General features: G+C 51.3%; 1 protein-coding gene across 1 annotated transcript in view; it reads right to left on the reverse strand.

Moving 5' to 3' along the window:
- GPR143 (G protein-coupled receptor 143) overlaps positions 1–12,637 on the reverse strand; it is a 25,410-nt gene continuing 12,773 nt past the window's right edge. The window contains exons 7-9 of the mRNA XM_074359143.1: positions 11,368–11,485; positions 9,933–10,179; positions 1–424 (exon numbers count right to left, since the gene is read on the reverse strand). Of these exons, the coding sequence (XP_074215244.1) occupies positions 330–424; positions 9,933–10,179; positions 11,368–11,485 (460 nt within the window). The 3' untranslated portion in view covers positions 1–329. The remainder of the gene's footprint in view (positions 425–9,932; positions 10,180–11,367; positions 11,486–12,637) is intronic.

Genomic DNA, 12,637 nt, shown 5'->3' on the forward strand with positions numbered 1-12,637 from the left:
TCAGGCACAACTACTTTATTCACTTTCCCAAGGACTTGGATCTGGCGTTCACGTTACAGGCGGACCAGAAAAACCCGCGTCCACGGAGACGACAGGAGCTGCGGAGAGCCTGGTCCAGGACTCTTCCTCCTCCCACCCCCAGCGCGCACTCACGGGTCACCTCTCCTCACACAGGGGATCCGCGGGAATCCGCCCTAACGGGACGACGAGAGTGAGATCTGGGGGGACTACACCCCGGGGCCGCGGTGACCGCAAGGCGAGAACACGGCTCTGAGGCGCGAGGAGCGTGGAGCCTGAGGAATGCGAGGTGTGGGCCCCGTCGCGTCCTCTCACAGGTCTCCCCGGGGCTTTGCAATAGGTCCAACCTCGTTTCCGCTGCGGGACGCACTTGTAACATGGATTTCAGCTGTGCTGGCGTCGGAACCTGGAAAGGGAAGGAGAGACCCGCCGTGGGATGGTTTCCACGTCCTGGCAGGTCTTTCACAAGCATCACAAACGTGTATTTTCTTAAGTTACATGATACTTTCACATATAGTTCGTATTACGTGATACTTTCATTTCACCAAAGGATAAAACAAATCCTACAGAGCCATCTAGGGTGACTGAACGATCCTGCATTCTTCCACCTCCCCTCCTCCGAACCACCCCGCTGGGTCTCAGCCACACCACGTGAGTGCTGCAGATCACATGGAAACCGCCCCCGTTCACCCGGGGAAGCGCCGGAGTCCAAAGGGCATCTCTTGGTATAACTAAGAATTGCCCTTTCGTGGATGATGCCCCACGGTTTGGGAAGGGGGAAGTCGGTAACAACCAGTAGAATGAAAGCAAACACCACTCCTGCGGGAAGAGTAATTGTGCAAGGTCTGTTTAACCATCCCAGTGACACACCGTTCTTCAGAACCTGTGGGAATCCTTTGGGACAGAGGTCAGAATTGTTCTTTTATTCAGCTGATATTCAGGCATGTCTGCCATATGCCAGGTTATGAGTCCAAGTCAGTTCCAGGGATTCCTTAGTCTGTATCACTGCTCAGCACAGCGTGGACCGGGGCTAAATCACTGATCCAAGCCTGCCCTCCTCTGCCCCCTAGTGGTGGATGAAGAACTTGCTGTGCAGCTGCCCAGCAAGTGTGTCGGAAACAGAGCTGGAAGACGCAGAGAAAGGTGGTGGCCTTTTCAACGAAGCACATGGGGCCAGTGACTGTCCCTCATGAAAATCTCCAAATACCAAACTCCCTCCACCAATAGGCCCGATCAACAGATGTTGACTGGAAAAGTACAGTGGGGTCACTGCCTTGATACCAGCTGGATGCAGCACAGGTACCTCAGAGCATGAATTGAGTCTAATGTTTAAAGAAGGGCAAGAACAAGCACAACTTAGAAAGAGATGCAGGCAGAGTTTTGGAGGACACTTAGGGAAGGAACGAGAATGCCAGCATTGTATGGGCCAGAGGGGGTGATGAATTGTGCTTGGAAATGCCTGGGGCAGCCTGAGTTGCAGGAGGAGGTGACGATGTTACCAAGAAAAAGCAAGTCTGGGGCTGCAGTGTCCCACCACCACTGCCCCCCCCCCTCAGTGGCCTGTGTAGGGGAGAGGCACTCCAAGTTTTCTCCCAGGGCAGGATTAAGATGAGTCTGGAAGAACGGAGGTCCGAGTAACTCAGACCAGGTGTGATGCACCCACGAAGAGAGGGTAAAGGAATTAGAAGTTGGGGAAGGACAGACCTTGTGGCCACGGACCCTGCAGCCAGACCCTGAAGAGCGTTTGGGTCGCTGAGCAGGGTGGCAGGCGCAGACCCTTTGCTGAGCAGTGACCCTGCTCTGCCTGGAGCCCAGGCCCCAGCTGGGACAGCTTCGAGAAAACACTTCCAGTTCTGGAACCAGGTTCCTGCTGGGGGTGCTGGTGGCTTGGTTCTCACAGGGTCACCCCCTGTTTATGAAGATGTCCTGGGCTCATGGGAACTTGTGTGCGATTTCTGTAGTCGTTGTAGAAAGACTCTGCTGGTATGTCACAGTAGGGGGGAGGGGGTTGGGATCAAGGTCTGGGCTGAGGAGCCCGCCCAGCCCATGACCTCACACTTGGGGACACGCTCTGTACCCTGTGGCTTTCCCAGAGTTCCTGCCTCCTTCACCCTCCCCCTGGGGCTCCACGGAGATTCCCTTTGTGCCTGAGCAACTGCCAGCCCCACCCACGCCGAGTTGGCTGGCTGCTTGCCACCCTGGGCTTTCTGGCAGGCATGCCTTTCCAGGGGTTTTCTGTTCTGGTCTCATGGGTCTCCTCAAAGAGAGAATGTGCAGGCGGAGCAAGTCTCCCAGAAGCTGACTTGGCGAGGCTGCTGGTGGGGTGTGTGGGCTAATCCTCTACTGGTGCAGTGTGAGTGCCCAACAAGTGTCCTTGCAGGAGAGGCAGATGCTGGCGACCTCACGGTGCCAAGGGCCAAGCCCCTTCCTAACAACTCCCTAGAAGGAGCTTTGCAAGCTAGGGAGGTTCTTGGGAAATTCCTGGCCCCATGGAGATCTAACAGGTGGGAAGGCATGTTGGCTGTCTCCTGTGCCTCAGCTATTGTTCTTGGATCTCTTAAATCGGGAACCCCAACCAGGGGACTCGGAGCATGAGCCACAGAGAACATATGCCACCTGGGCCTGGCTGCCCTTCAAGGTGTTGAATTTGATCTAGCCCCCCCCCCCCCGAGTCGGAGGCCCAGGCTGTGTTCTCTCCCGCACTCTCCTAGCAAGTACAACCCGGGGGCCACCTGGTGTTACGAGGAGGGCAAGTGACAGCACAGAGAACCATAGAAGACCAAGAGCAAGATGGATGAAAGAACAGAGGAATGTGGAAGATAATAGGGAAGCATGGGAGAGAACAGAGGATTTGGGTTAAGAAACAAGAATTGTGGGAAAAGGCAGAATGGCGTGTGGGGAGGACAGAATAATGAGAGGCAGGGAGTCAAGGGAGAGTAGAAATTGGGAGAGAAGAGAAAATTGTGGGGAGGCAAAGGATGATGGGGGAAAACAAAATTGTGAGAAAGAATGGGGATTCTGGAGAGAATAAGGAACTGTGAGAGAGAAGGAGTTATGGTGGAAGACAAATACGTGTAGGAGAGAAAATGTGGGGAGAGATGGAATGTGATAAACAGAATCATAGAAGAAAACAGATTAGTTAGAGACGATGAAGAATCCAGAATTGTGGGAGAAAATGGAACACTGGGAAAGAAAAGGGACGGGACAGACTGAGGAATTCTGGGAGAGAATGGAGAATTATGCAACAGAGAATTGTGGGAGAGACGGAATTATGGGAGGGTATGAAACTCTGGGAGAAGTAGGGATTTGTAGGGAAGATATGGGGCTGTAAGAGAAAGGGGAGGTGTGATATCTTCATGCAGAGAATGAGGAATGGTGGTAAACAGGAATTGTGGGAGGTGTGACAGCTGGGGGCAGAGAATGAGGAATTGTGGAAGCTGTGGCAACTTACGGCACAGAATGAGGAAATGTGGGGGGGTGTGGCAACTTGTGGCAAAGAATGAGGAATTGAGGGAAGTGTGGCAACTTGCAGCACAGAATGAGGAATTGTGGAAGGTGTGGTGGCATGTGTCAGAGTGTATGGAATAGTGGGAGGTGTGGCAGCTAGTGGCACAGAATGAGGAATTGTGGGAGACGAGAAATTCTGGGAGGTGTGACACCTAGTGGCAGAGAATGAGGAATTGCAGGAGACATGGCAACTTGTGGCACAGAATGAGGAATAGTGGGAGACATAAAGAATTGTGAGTTGTGGCAGGTTGTGGCAGAGAATGAGGGATTCAGGGAGGTGTGGCAGCCTGGCAGACAATGAGGATTTGTGGGAGGAGTGGGACCTTGTGGCACAGAATGAGGAATGGTGGGAGGTGTGACAACTAGTGGCACAGAATGATGAATGGTGGGAGGTGTGGAAGCTTGTGGCACAGAATGAGGAATGGTGGGAAGTGAGGCAATTGCGGCAGAGAAAGGAATTGTAGAAGGTGTCGCAGCTTGTGGCACAGAATGAAGAATTGTTGGAGTTGTGACAGCTAGTGGTAGACAACGAGGAATTGTGGAAGGTGTGGAAACATGAGGAATGGTGGGAGGTATGGCAACTTGTAGCAAAGAATGAGGAATGGTGGGAGGTGAGGCAACTTGTGGCAAAGAATGAGGAATGGTGGGAGGTGAGGCAACTTGTGGCAAAGACTGAGGAATTGTGGGAGGTGTGACACTTGTGGCACAGAATCAGGAATGGTGGGAGGTGTGGCAACTTGTGTCACAGAATGAGGAATGGTGGGAGGTGTGGCAGATGTGGCACAGAATGAGGAATGGTGGGAAGTGTGGCAACTTGTGGCAGAGAATGAGGAATTGTGGGAGGTGTGGCACTTGTCATACAGAATGAAGAATTGTGGGAGGTGTGGCAGCTAGTGGCAGAGAATGAGGAATTGTGGGAGGTGTGGCAACTTGTGTCACAGAATGAGGAATGGTGGGAGGTATGGCAATTTGAGGCACAGAATGAAGAACAGTGGGAGGAGTGGCACTTGTGGCAGAGTATATGGAACTGTGGGAGGTGTGGCAATTTGAGACAGAATGAGGAGTTGTGGGAGGTGTGACACTTGTGGTACACAGTGAGGAATGGTGGGAGGTGTGACAGTGGCAGAGAATGAGGAATGGTGGGAGGTGTGACAGCTAGTGGCAGAGAACGAGGAATTGTGGGAGGAGTGGCAACTTGTGTCACAGAATGAGGAATGGTGGGAGGTGTGGAAGCTTGTGGCAGAGAATGAGGAATGGTGGGAGGTATGGCAATTTGAGGCACAGAATGAGGAATAGTGGGAAGAGTGGCACTTGTGGCAGAGAATGAGGAACTATGGGAGTTGTCGCAGCTTTTGGGAGAAGTGTGGAATTTTGATATGAAGAGGCATTTCTGGAAAAGAAATTACTGGAAGAACAGAGGACTGTAGGATAAATAGTTTCAGAAAACAATCCTGGAAAATAAAATGGTGATTGAGCTCACAACAAAGAACTGAGAACAGTGGGAAAGCAGAATTGTGTGAGCAAATAGAGACTTCAGGGAGAAACAAGGAATTGTGGGAAGACAAGGGAATGTGGGAGAGAATATGGAACAGTGGGTGACATGAAATTGTGTGAGAAAATGAGGAATTTTGGGATGTGTGGTGGCTTATTGTAGAGAATATGGAATTGTGGGAGGCGTGGACTTGTGTGGCACGTGTGTAACTGCAGTAGAAGTGGTGGGTATTGGGAGAAATAGAGCACTGTGGGAAAGAGAAGGGAGTGTGGGATAGGATGGAAAATTATGGTACCCAGAGTGTATTGTGGGGTAATGTAGAGTGTATATGGACAATGTAGAAGTGGAGAATGTAGAAGTGGAGAATTGTGGAAAAGGCAAGGGGTTGTGGGAGAAAATGTAGAATTACGGGACAGAGAGGGAACTGTGAGAAAGATGGGGAATTGCGGGACATGGGGGTAACTTGAGGCAGCTGCGGAACTGTGGGAGAAAGAGAGTACAGCAGAGAGTGTAGCAGAAGGGAGGGATTATGGGGGAGAATGCAGAAGTGGCGGGGGAATACTTGCGAAATAGAAGGCATGGGGTCGGGGGTGCGGACAGAGAACCTGGCAGAAACAGTATTATAGGAAAGATGGGTTTGGTTGAAAACAGAATTGCCGAAGAGAGGTCTATGAGAGACGAGGATGAATACAGTTGTGGGAGGAATGGGGAATCCTGGGGATTTGAGAGAAATGGGTGTTGTGGGAGAGAACAGGAATTGCAAGCAAGACAAGGGCTCAAGGGAGAGAGGAATCCAGAAGAAACATGGAATTGTGCAAACAACAAGGCGTTACGGGAGAAGCAGGGTATTGCGGGAGAAGTAATGTATGGTGGGAGACACAGGGACTTTCAGATAGACAGGCGCGCTGTGGGAAGAACGGGGTGAGGGTGAGGGTAGAGGAAGGGGAACTGTGGGAGAGGCGGAGAATTGCGGGTGAGGCAGAACCCAGAGGGAACAGGAGTACTGCGGGAAGGACAGTCGTGGGAGAGCACAGGCACTAGGGAGAGACGCGGTGCCCCCACTCAGCCCATCCACTAGGTTCTAAATAGGCCGCAGGCCTCCTGCCTGGGAGCACGCTACCTGTGCTCCGTTCCCAGCACAACCTGCTCGGTCCCCCGCACGCCGCACGTATCAGCCCTGCCCACTGGCCACAGCCCTTACGTCCCACATGCATCTTGTCCACGGACCCTGTGGCCATGCCCCTCCCCTTACCCACGGCCAGGAAAGGCCCACACGTCCACACCCTCCCACCCAGGCCCCTGCCTACGACATGCCCCCTTTGTGGCCCCTCCACCCCTCCACACTGAGGCAGGCTTCTGTGCTCCTCCGGGCACCCCTCCCCAGGGCACAACCCAAGCCCCATCGTGGCCCCGCCCCCCGCCGGAGCCACGCCCCTTCCCACGGGGTGGGGGTGGGGTAACGGGATCCTGGGCGACCTTGGAGGAGCAGGGGAGCCGATCCCCTGAGAGATACAACCCCCACCCTCCCCACTTTGAAGCTAATGGTAAGACTGACGTATCATCAGATCCTGATCTTTACCCGCGTGAGCAGAGGAAAGTGTCCTGGTTAAGGGAGGGCGGGAGACCTGACACTAAGCTTCCGAATGCTCCTGGGTGAGGAAATAATAGTTTCAGGTTTTCTGGTGTTCATAAGATGAAAATCAAGCAGGTATTTGTTCATTTGTGAGAAGTGTCTTTTTTGTTGACTTTTAGTCGCAAGGGACATTCTAATTCCCTACAAAGGTGGTATTTTGAACAAAGTTGTCGTAAGGGGTTATACACAGATCTCCTCAACGTTAACTGTTGCCATGGTCATGAAACATCACCACATCAGTTTTCCCACACTTACTCACTGGGCTAGTCCTACAAGCACATCTGAGTGGATCTCTCCTCTTAAAAACCTTAACCGGACTCTCACTGGCCGCGAGGTAAACCGCAAACTCCTCAGTATACAGATTCATGAGAACCCTTCATCATCTGCTCCCAGCCTGCCTCCCCAGCTTCCCACAAACCCCACGAGTGGCCACCTTCAAACAAATGCACAAACGTTCTGCTCTGTGCCTCCACACAGGGTCCTCCCTGGGCTTCCTCCTCTTCTGTTCCAGTCTGTGGTCCAAGACCCAGTTTGAAAATCACCTCCTCCACAGACTCAACCATGCACCAAAAAACAATGCCGTCTCTGCCTTTGCTGTGTCCCTTTAACCCTTCAGACTTTTTAGAATAAAAGATAGATAGTAAGGTCATTACTTATTTGTAAGTTTCATACATGATACTTCTCAGGGACACTCACAACCCCCCTCCCCGCCCTGCCCCCCGGCTAAAATGGTGTTGACCACATTGCAGATGCTCAATGAATATTTGTTGAAGTTCAAATTCAGTTAATTTACGTTAAGTGCCTAGTAAGTGCCAGACATCGCATCAGATACTTAATAATGGAAGCTCAGTGTAAGTCTGCTGGCCTTGGAGTGAATCCCAAAAGTAGCAGGAGCTTTAGGATCTGATAAACATGTCAGGCTTCATCTTAGCAATGCCAATGGGAAGAAGCCTAACTGTGTTTTATGCTTTGAGTTTGTATCTCTGGACTTTTCTCCCGCATGGAACAGTATTTTCCGTGTTATGAACAGCCCTGTACCTTCACTAAAGAGATGAAAATTAGAGTGGCTGGAAAGGAGGAGAAAGGAGGCAACCCAAGACGTAGCCAGCCATGTCTCATTTCCAAGACTGTCACTTTAGGAGACAAGGCTGTCCGTTCCTCTGGGTCCTGGCAGCAGTGCACTGCCTGCGGCTAAATAGCAGGCGTCTGCTGTGCAGGGGTTGTCCTGCCCTGGGCTGACTTCCGTTAGCGCGGATGGCTTTGCCTTGGTGTTTTAGATGCAAACTGGAAATTTTCATGGCCTTTTAATTCTGTTCCTCGCTGACATGTGCTCCCTTGTCCCCCTCAAATGATGATATGTACTATTATTTACTCATCCTTACTAGAGTTAGCATTTATTAAATGCCCATTGTGTGACAGCACCATTTAGATAAACAGCACACGGATCTATTTAATCTCACAGGAATCACGTCGCTAGCACCCGACTAGAGGTCAAGAAATACTAAGGGAGATTTGCCAGAAGAGCTTGTCCCCAGCTCTCTTGGAGGAGGCAGAGATGAGTGGTCCGGTGCCCAGAGGCACACGCCCTCCCTTGAGGTTACCGTGAGCTCCTGCAGAGCTCGGTCCCTTCCTCAGATCGCACATCATCTCGCTTCTCATAAGCTTCACAAACACTGCTGTTATTCAGAGAAGGTGCTTACCAATGAAATCTTAGTAAGAAAATGTTTAAGACAATCTAAGCTCTTTTGAGATGTATTAGACATGCTACCCTAACTCCTATGTGACTAAGAATTCTTTAAATCTTATCATTAATTACTCTTAGGCCTTTTGGAACCATGAGCTGCTAGAATTTTCCATCAAAAGTGTGTAATTTAACACCAGTATTACAAACAGCTGTTGGGCACCATTTGCAATGGTGAAGCATGAGCTACACGTGCAGGACGTATATCCGCTGAACAGTGACAGTGGCGGTGGACCTGCCTTCTGCTTAAAGGTGTTTTCGACCAGCCCGAGTGTAATAAGTGGGAAGAGGGAGGGGCTTCGGGGCCTCAGTGGGGACAGAAGGCGGGGCCAGGTGGCCTCCTCCCCAAGCGGCATTTGTGGGGATCCACCCCTGATGCCCAGAGGAGGGCCCTGCAAACATGCACTCTCTTCCTCTAAAGAACTTTACGTCTTGTTACTCAGAGCTAACGGCAAAAGGTTTACTCAGGAAGAATCTTTCAAGGGGATAAAATCTGATTAATCAGCTATCATAACCATGACAGTCACTGATCTTTCATTAGGAATAAGGACCATAGGTCTGGTTATTATTCTCTCGCTACGTACTTGATGAGAATATAAATGAGCTTTCTGTAATAGGAAACGCAGAATACAGAGCAAGTGACAAATCATAGGTTATAGCATGTTTCATGGAAACTACATCTAATAGACTTACTTATTTTTACAGGGGTTTTTGGTGGTAGTGGTGGTGGTGGTGTAGAGGTAACTAGGTTTATTTACTTATTTATTTTAATGGAGGTGCTGGGGATTGAACCCAGGACCTCCTGCATGCTAATCACACTCTACCGCTGACCTATACCCTCCCTCAGATTTATTTGTGTGTGTATATATATGTGTGTACACATACACACACACAGACCTACATGAATATACAGGTATGAAATATATGTAATAGGCTTAGTAAATGGCAGTCTTCAGAGAAACATTATTTGGACCTTGAACTGATACGTTCTTCCTCTGTATCAGCTGGGTTAACGGACACAACCCCACATACGATGGACAGGAGTTTAAAAAGAGCGCAGCTTGAAGACCGCAGTGCTAGTGTTGGCGGGAAAGGACAGATTGGGAGAACCAGCACTGAGTGACCGGCGTTTCGTCTTAAATGCCCCCGAGGGAGCCAGACCACCAAAGCGCACGGACCAGCTACAGAGGCCAGGTCCACTCTAAAAGCCAGTGTTACTGCCGGGTTTGTAGGGACAGGTTATCTCGCAGGCAAAATGCCAGGCAGCCCCGGAGGAGCCAGCCATGATGAACGCGAGGCTCGGGTGCCTCCGCGGGGAAGGCCGGGAGGGCGGGGACGCGCACGAGCAGCGGCGATGGGACGCGTGCGGGCTCGGCGCCGGTGGGCGCGGAGCTGCGCCTTCGCGGGGACGCGCGCACTCACGGGACCCACGCGGTCGGAGCTCCTGCGCACCAGCAGCGCCGCCCGGTTGTCCGCCGGCGCATTTGCAGGGGGCCCGGGGGCTCCGCCGCCCGCCCGCCCGCCCGGGCGAGGGCTCTTACCTTCAGACAGCATGCTCAGGGCCTCGTCGGAGGTGTGCCCGCCGCCCGCTCGCACCACTTTCGTGCGCACGGGGCCTCCCCGGGGCTCGCGGGAGCCCCCCGGGGACGGCTGGGGCCGCTCGGCGGCCGAGGTGGTCACCGACTCCCACTTGATCTCCTTCCTGGGAGCCTGGAAATCCAGGCTGCACCCTTTCCAGCCGTAGAAGGCCAGGGACAAGAGGAACCCTTGGGCTGGATTCAGGATCCCCTGCGAGGGGGACAAAGAGACGGGGAGGGTCAGCGCAGGGAGGTGGGAGGCAGGGCATCGGGTGCGCGCAGGGAGGTGCCTGAGGTCCGTGGGGCTCCGCGCGGGGTTGGGGCCCACTGGCTGGAGTGCGGCGAGACAAAGATCGCCTGGAGGTGCTGGGCCTCCAAAGGCGCCTGAAAATAGGGGGGGAGGGGGGGCGGGGAGAGGGACTGGAGTTGGCAGCAGGCCCACCAGGGAGGGAAGGGAGAGTTGCACGGGGCCACCGAACCAGCGCCGTCTGCGCCTCTGCCAGGGAGGCTGCGCTGTCCTGCAGAGACCCGGGCTGGCCACCTCGTGCTCCCAGGGCGGACCGTCATGTCACAAAGGCTCCAGAGGCCAACAGTGAGTTGAGGGAACCTTCCTCCCGCTCCGTGTGGTCGTGCACAGGAAGTGAACCAAAGGAACCACAGGACAAGGACGGGGGCAGTTAACGCTGTCTGATCTCAGAGTCCCCGTGAATCAGATTTCTCAGACCCTGATGCAGTGTAAATACGAATTCTGTGTGGGGAAGGGAGGCCTCCCCAGTGGCAGCTGACATAGGGACTTTCCTATTGGAAACGCAGGACAGTGAAAAGACGGCGTCATCTACCCGTGGTCTTTCCACTTCATTAGCATTTTGTGTATTTCTGCCCAACATTTTTTCACATATGTGTTATTAGGTAGTTGCCATTAGTATAGGTTTTCAATCCTGAATTTTTCACTTAATGCTAGAGATTTCATTATTGTCATTTTTCACATCTGCATAACATTCTATCAGTATCAAAGACCATAATTTACTTAGCCATTCTTGTTTTTTTAAAGACTTGGGTTGTCTATAATGCTTTATGATTATGGATAGTAAGGATTATCTTCATTCCTATGGTTTCTTCAGTCTGAAATATTTTTTTCAAGATAAATTCACTGATATTTTGAGTCCAAGGTGTGATACACTTGCCAAATTGATTGACCAGAGTCATACCCACTTTATAGCAACCCCACACTGAATGAATCAAGCTAGCTTGGGGACCAAGGCCAGAGGTAGGCAGCCCAGGAACCTGTTCAACTCACTACATATTTAAGTAACAGATACATCATACTTCTGAGTGGCTTTTATTCCTTCTGGTTGTTTTTTTTTTCCAAGAAGAAAATTTTAAATCAAGATTGACCTACCATAATGAACCACGTGGTCTTGGCTGCATTCCTGACCTGTTTCAAAGAGCCTCCATTGATATCTGGTTGCATTTCAAGATAGAATAAAAGGCTTTCATTGATGATATTTGACAACCAACTGTTAGAAAGAAAATGGCGGAGAGGTGAAAAGAACTTGCATCAGAATTGGGGGGGGGCGATCATAATTAGGTTTGTTTATTTATTTGTTTGTTTACTTCTTTAATGGAGGGACTGGGGATTGAACCCAGGACCTCCTGCATGCTAGTCTACCACTGAGCTACACCCTCCCCCACAGAATTCATTTCTAATGCTAGGGGTCAGGAACATGTCTACCAAGATCTAAAAGTCCTGGAAGGGTGACTGCTTCAGCAGGAAGGGGGAACCAGCATGCCAAGAATTTAGTGTAAGAGATGCCATTCCTGTCCATCTAAAGCAGAGACGGACAAATCCTTCTGATGGTAACGCACAACGTGACATCCGGGGTAAGGTTCCAGCGCATACCCAATAACCCAGAATTCACTATTTGTTTGAAGAGCAACCTGACATTTTGATGAAGGCCAAAACAAATCTTATCTTGACATTCTAAGTTCGAATGTTTTGAGGTTATTGCCGGGAGGCCAGGGAAGTTTGAAATGGCAAGCTTGGTGTATTTTTAGAGGGAGGTAACTTATGTCTCTTCTGGGAGGATATTCAAACCGACCTCCTCACATCAGGTTAATTAGTAACACTACAAAGGCGCGCCCTGTCCGGCAAAGCATCGCTTCACCGCAGCAAAGTGTTTTCTGATTCCAGTGTATTTTGCACTGGTTACAGGTCTCTGCCCAACGCATCCACCTGAAACACTGGGTCAGAACAGCAGTGGGGGAGGAGAGCGTAGGAGAGGAAGGTTGCTCCCTGCCCTTCTTGACCGGGCAGTGAGTCATCACACCAAGGCCGTGCCCCTGCCCTCCTAGCTCATCAGACACAGGAATTGGTGTCAAGACTGATGCAAATGGGTGGATTTACAAGGCACGATGGAGCACTGATCTCAAAGTGCACCCAGCAAGGGACAAAACACCGCATGCGTATGGCTGGGATGTATCAAAACTAAACCCAGGACTTCTTGTTCTAAGGGCTTCTTCCTCCAATTTGAGTCGATCTGAATATCTCTCCAGGAGTGCACGATTGTAGACTTGCCTTCCTGTCTGGCATGCACTTCCTCCAAGGGCACCTAGCAGTTTCAAAGATTTCCTTTCCAAAGACTCTTCCCTTTGGAACTTTCAGGTCACAC

Source organism: Camelus bactrianus, chromosome X (genome assembly GCF_048773025.1).
Source record: "Camelus bactrianus isolate YW-2024 breed Bactrian camel chromosome X, ASM4877302v1, whole genome shotgun sequence".
NCBI lineage: Eukaryota > Metazoa > Chordata > Mammalia > Artiodactyla > Camelidae > Camelus > Camelus bactrianus.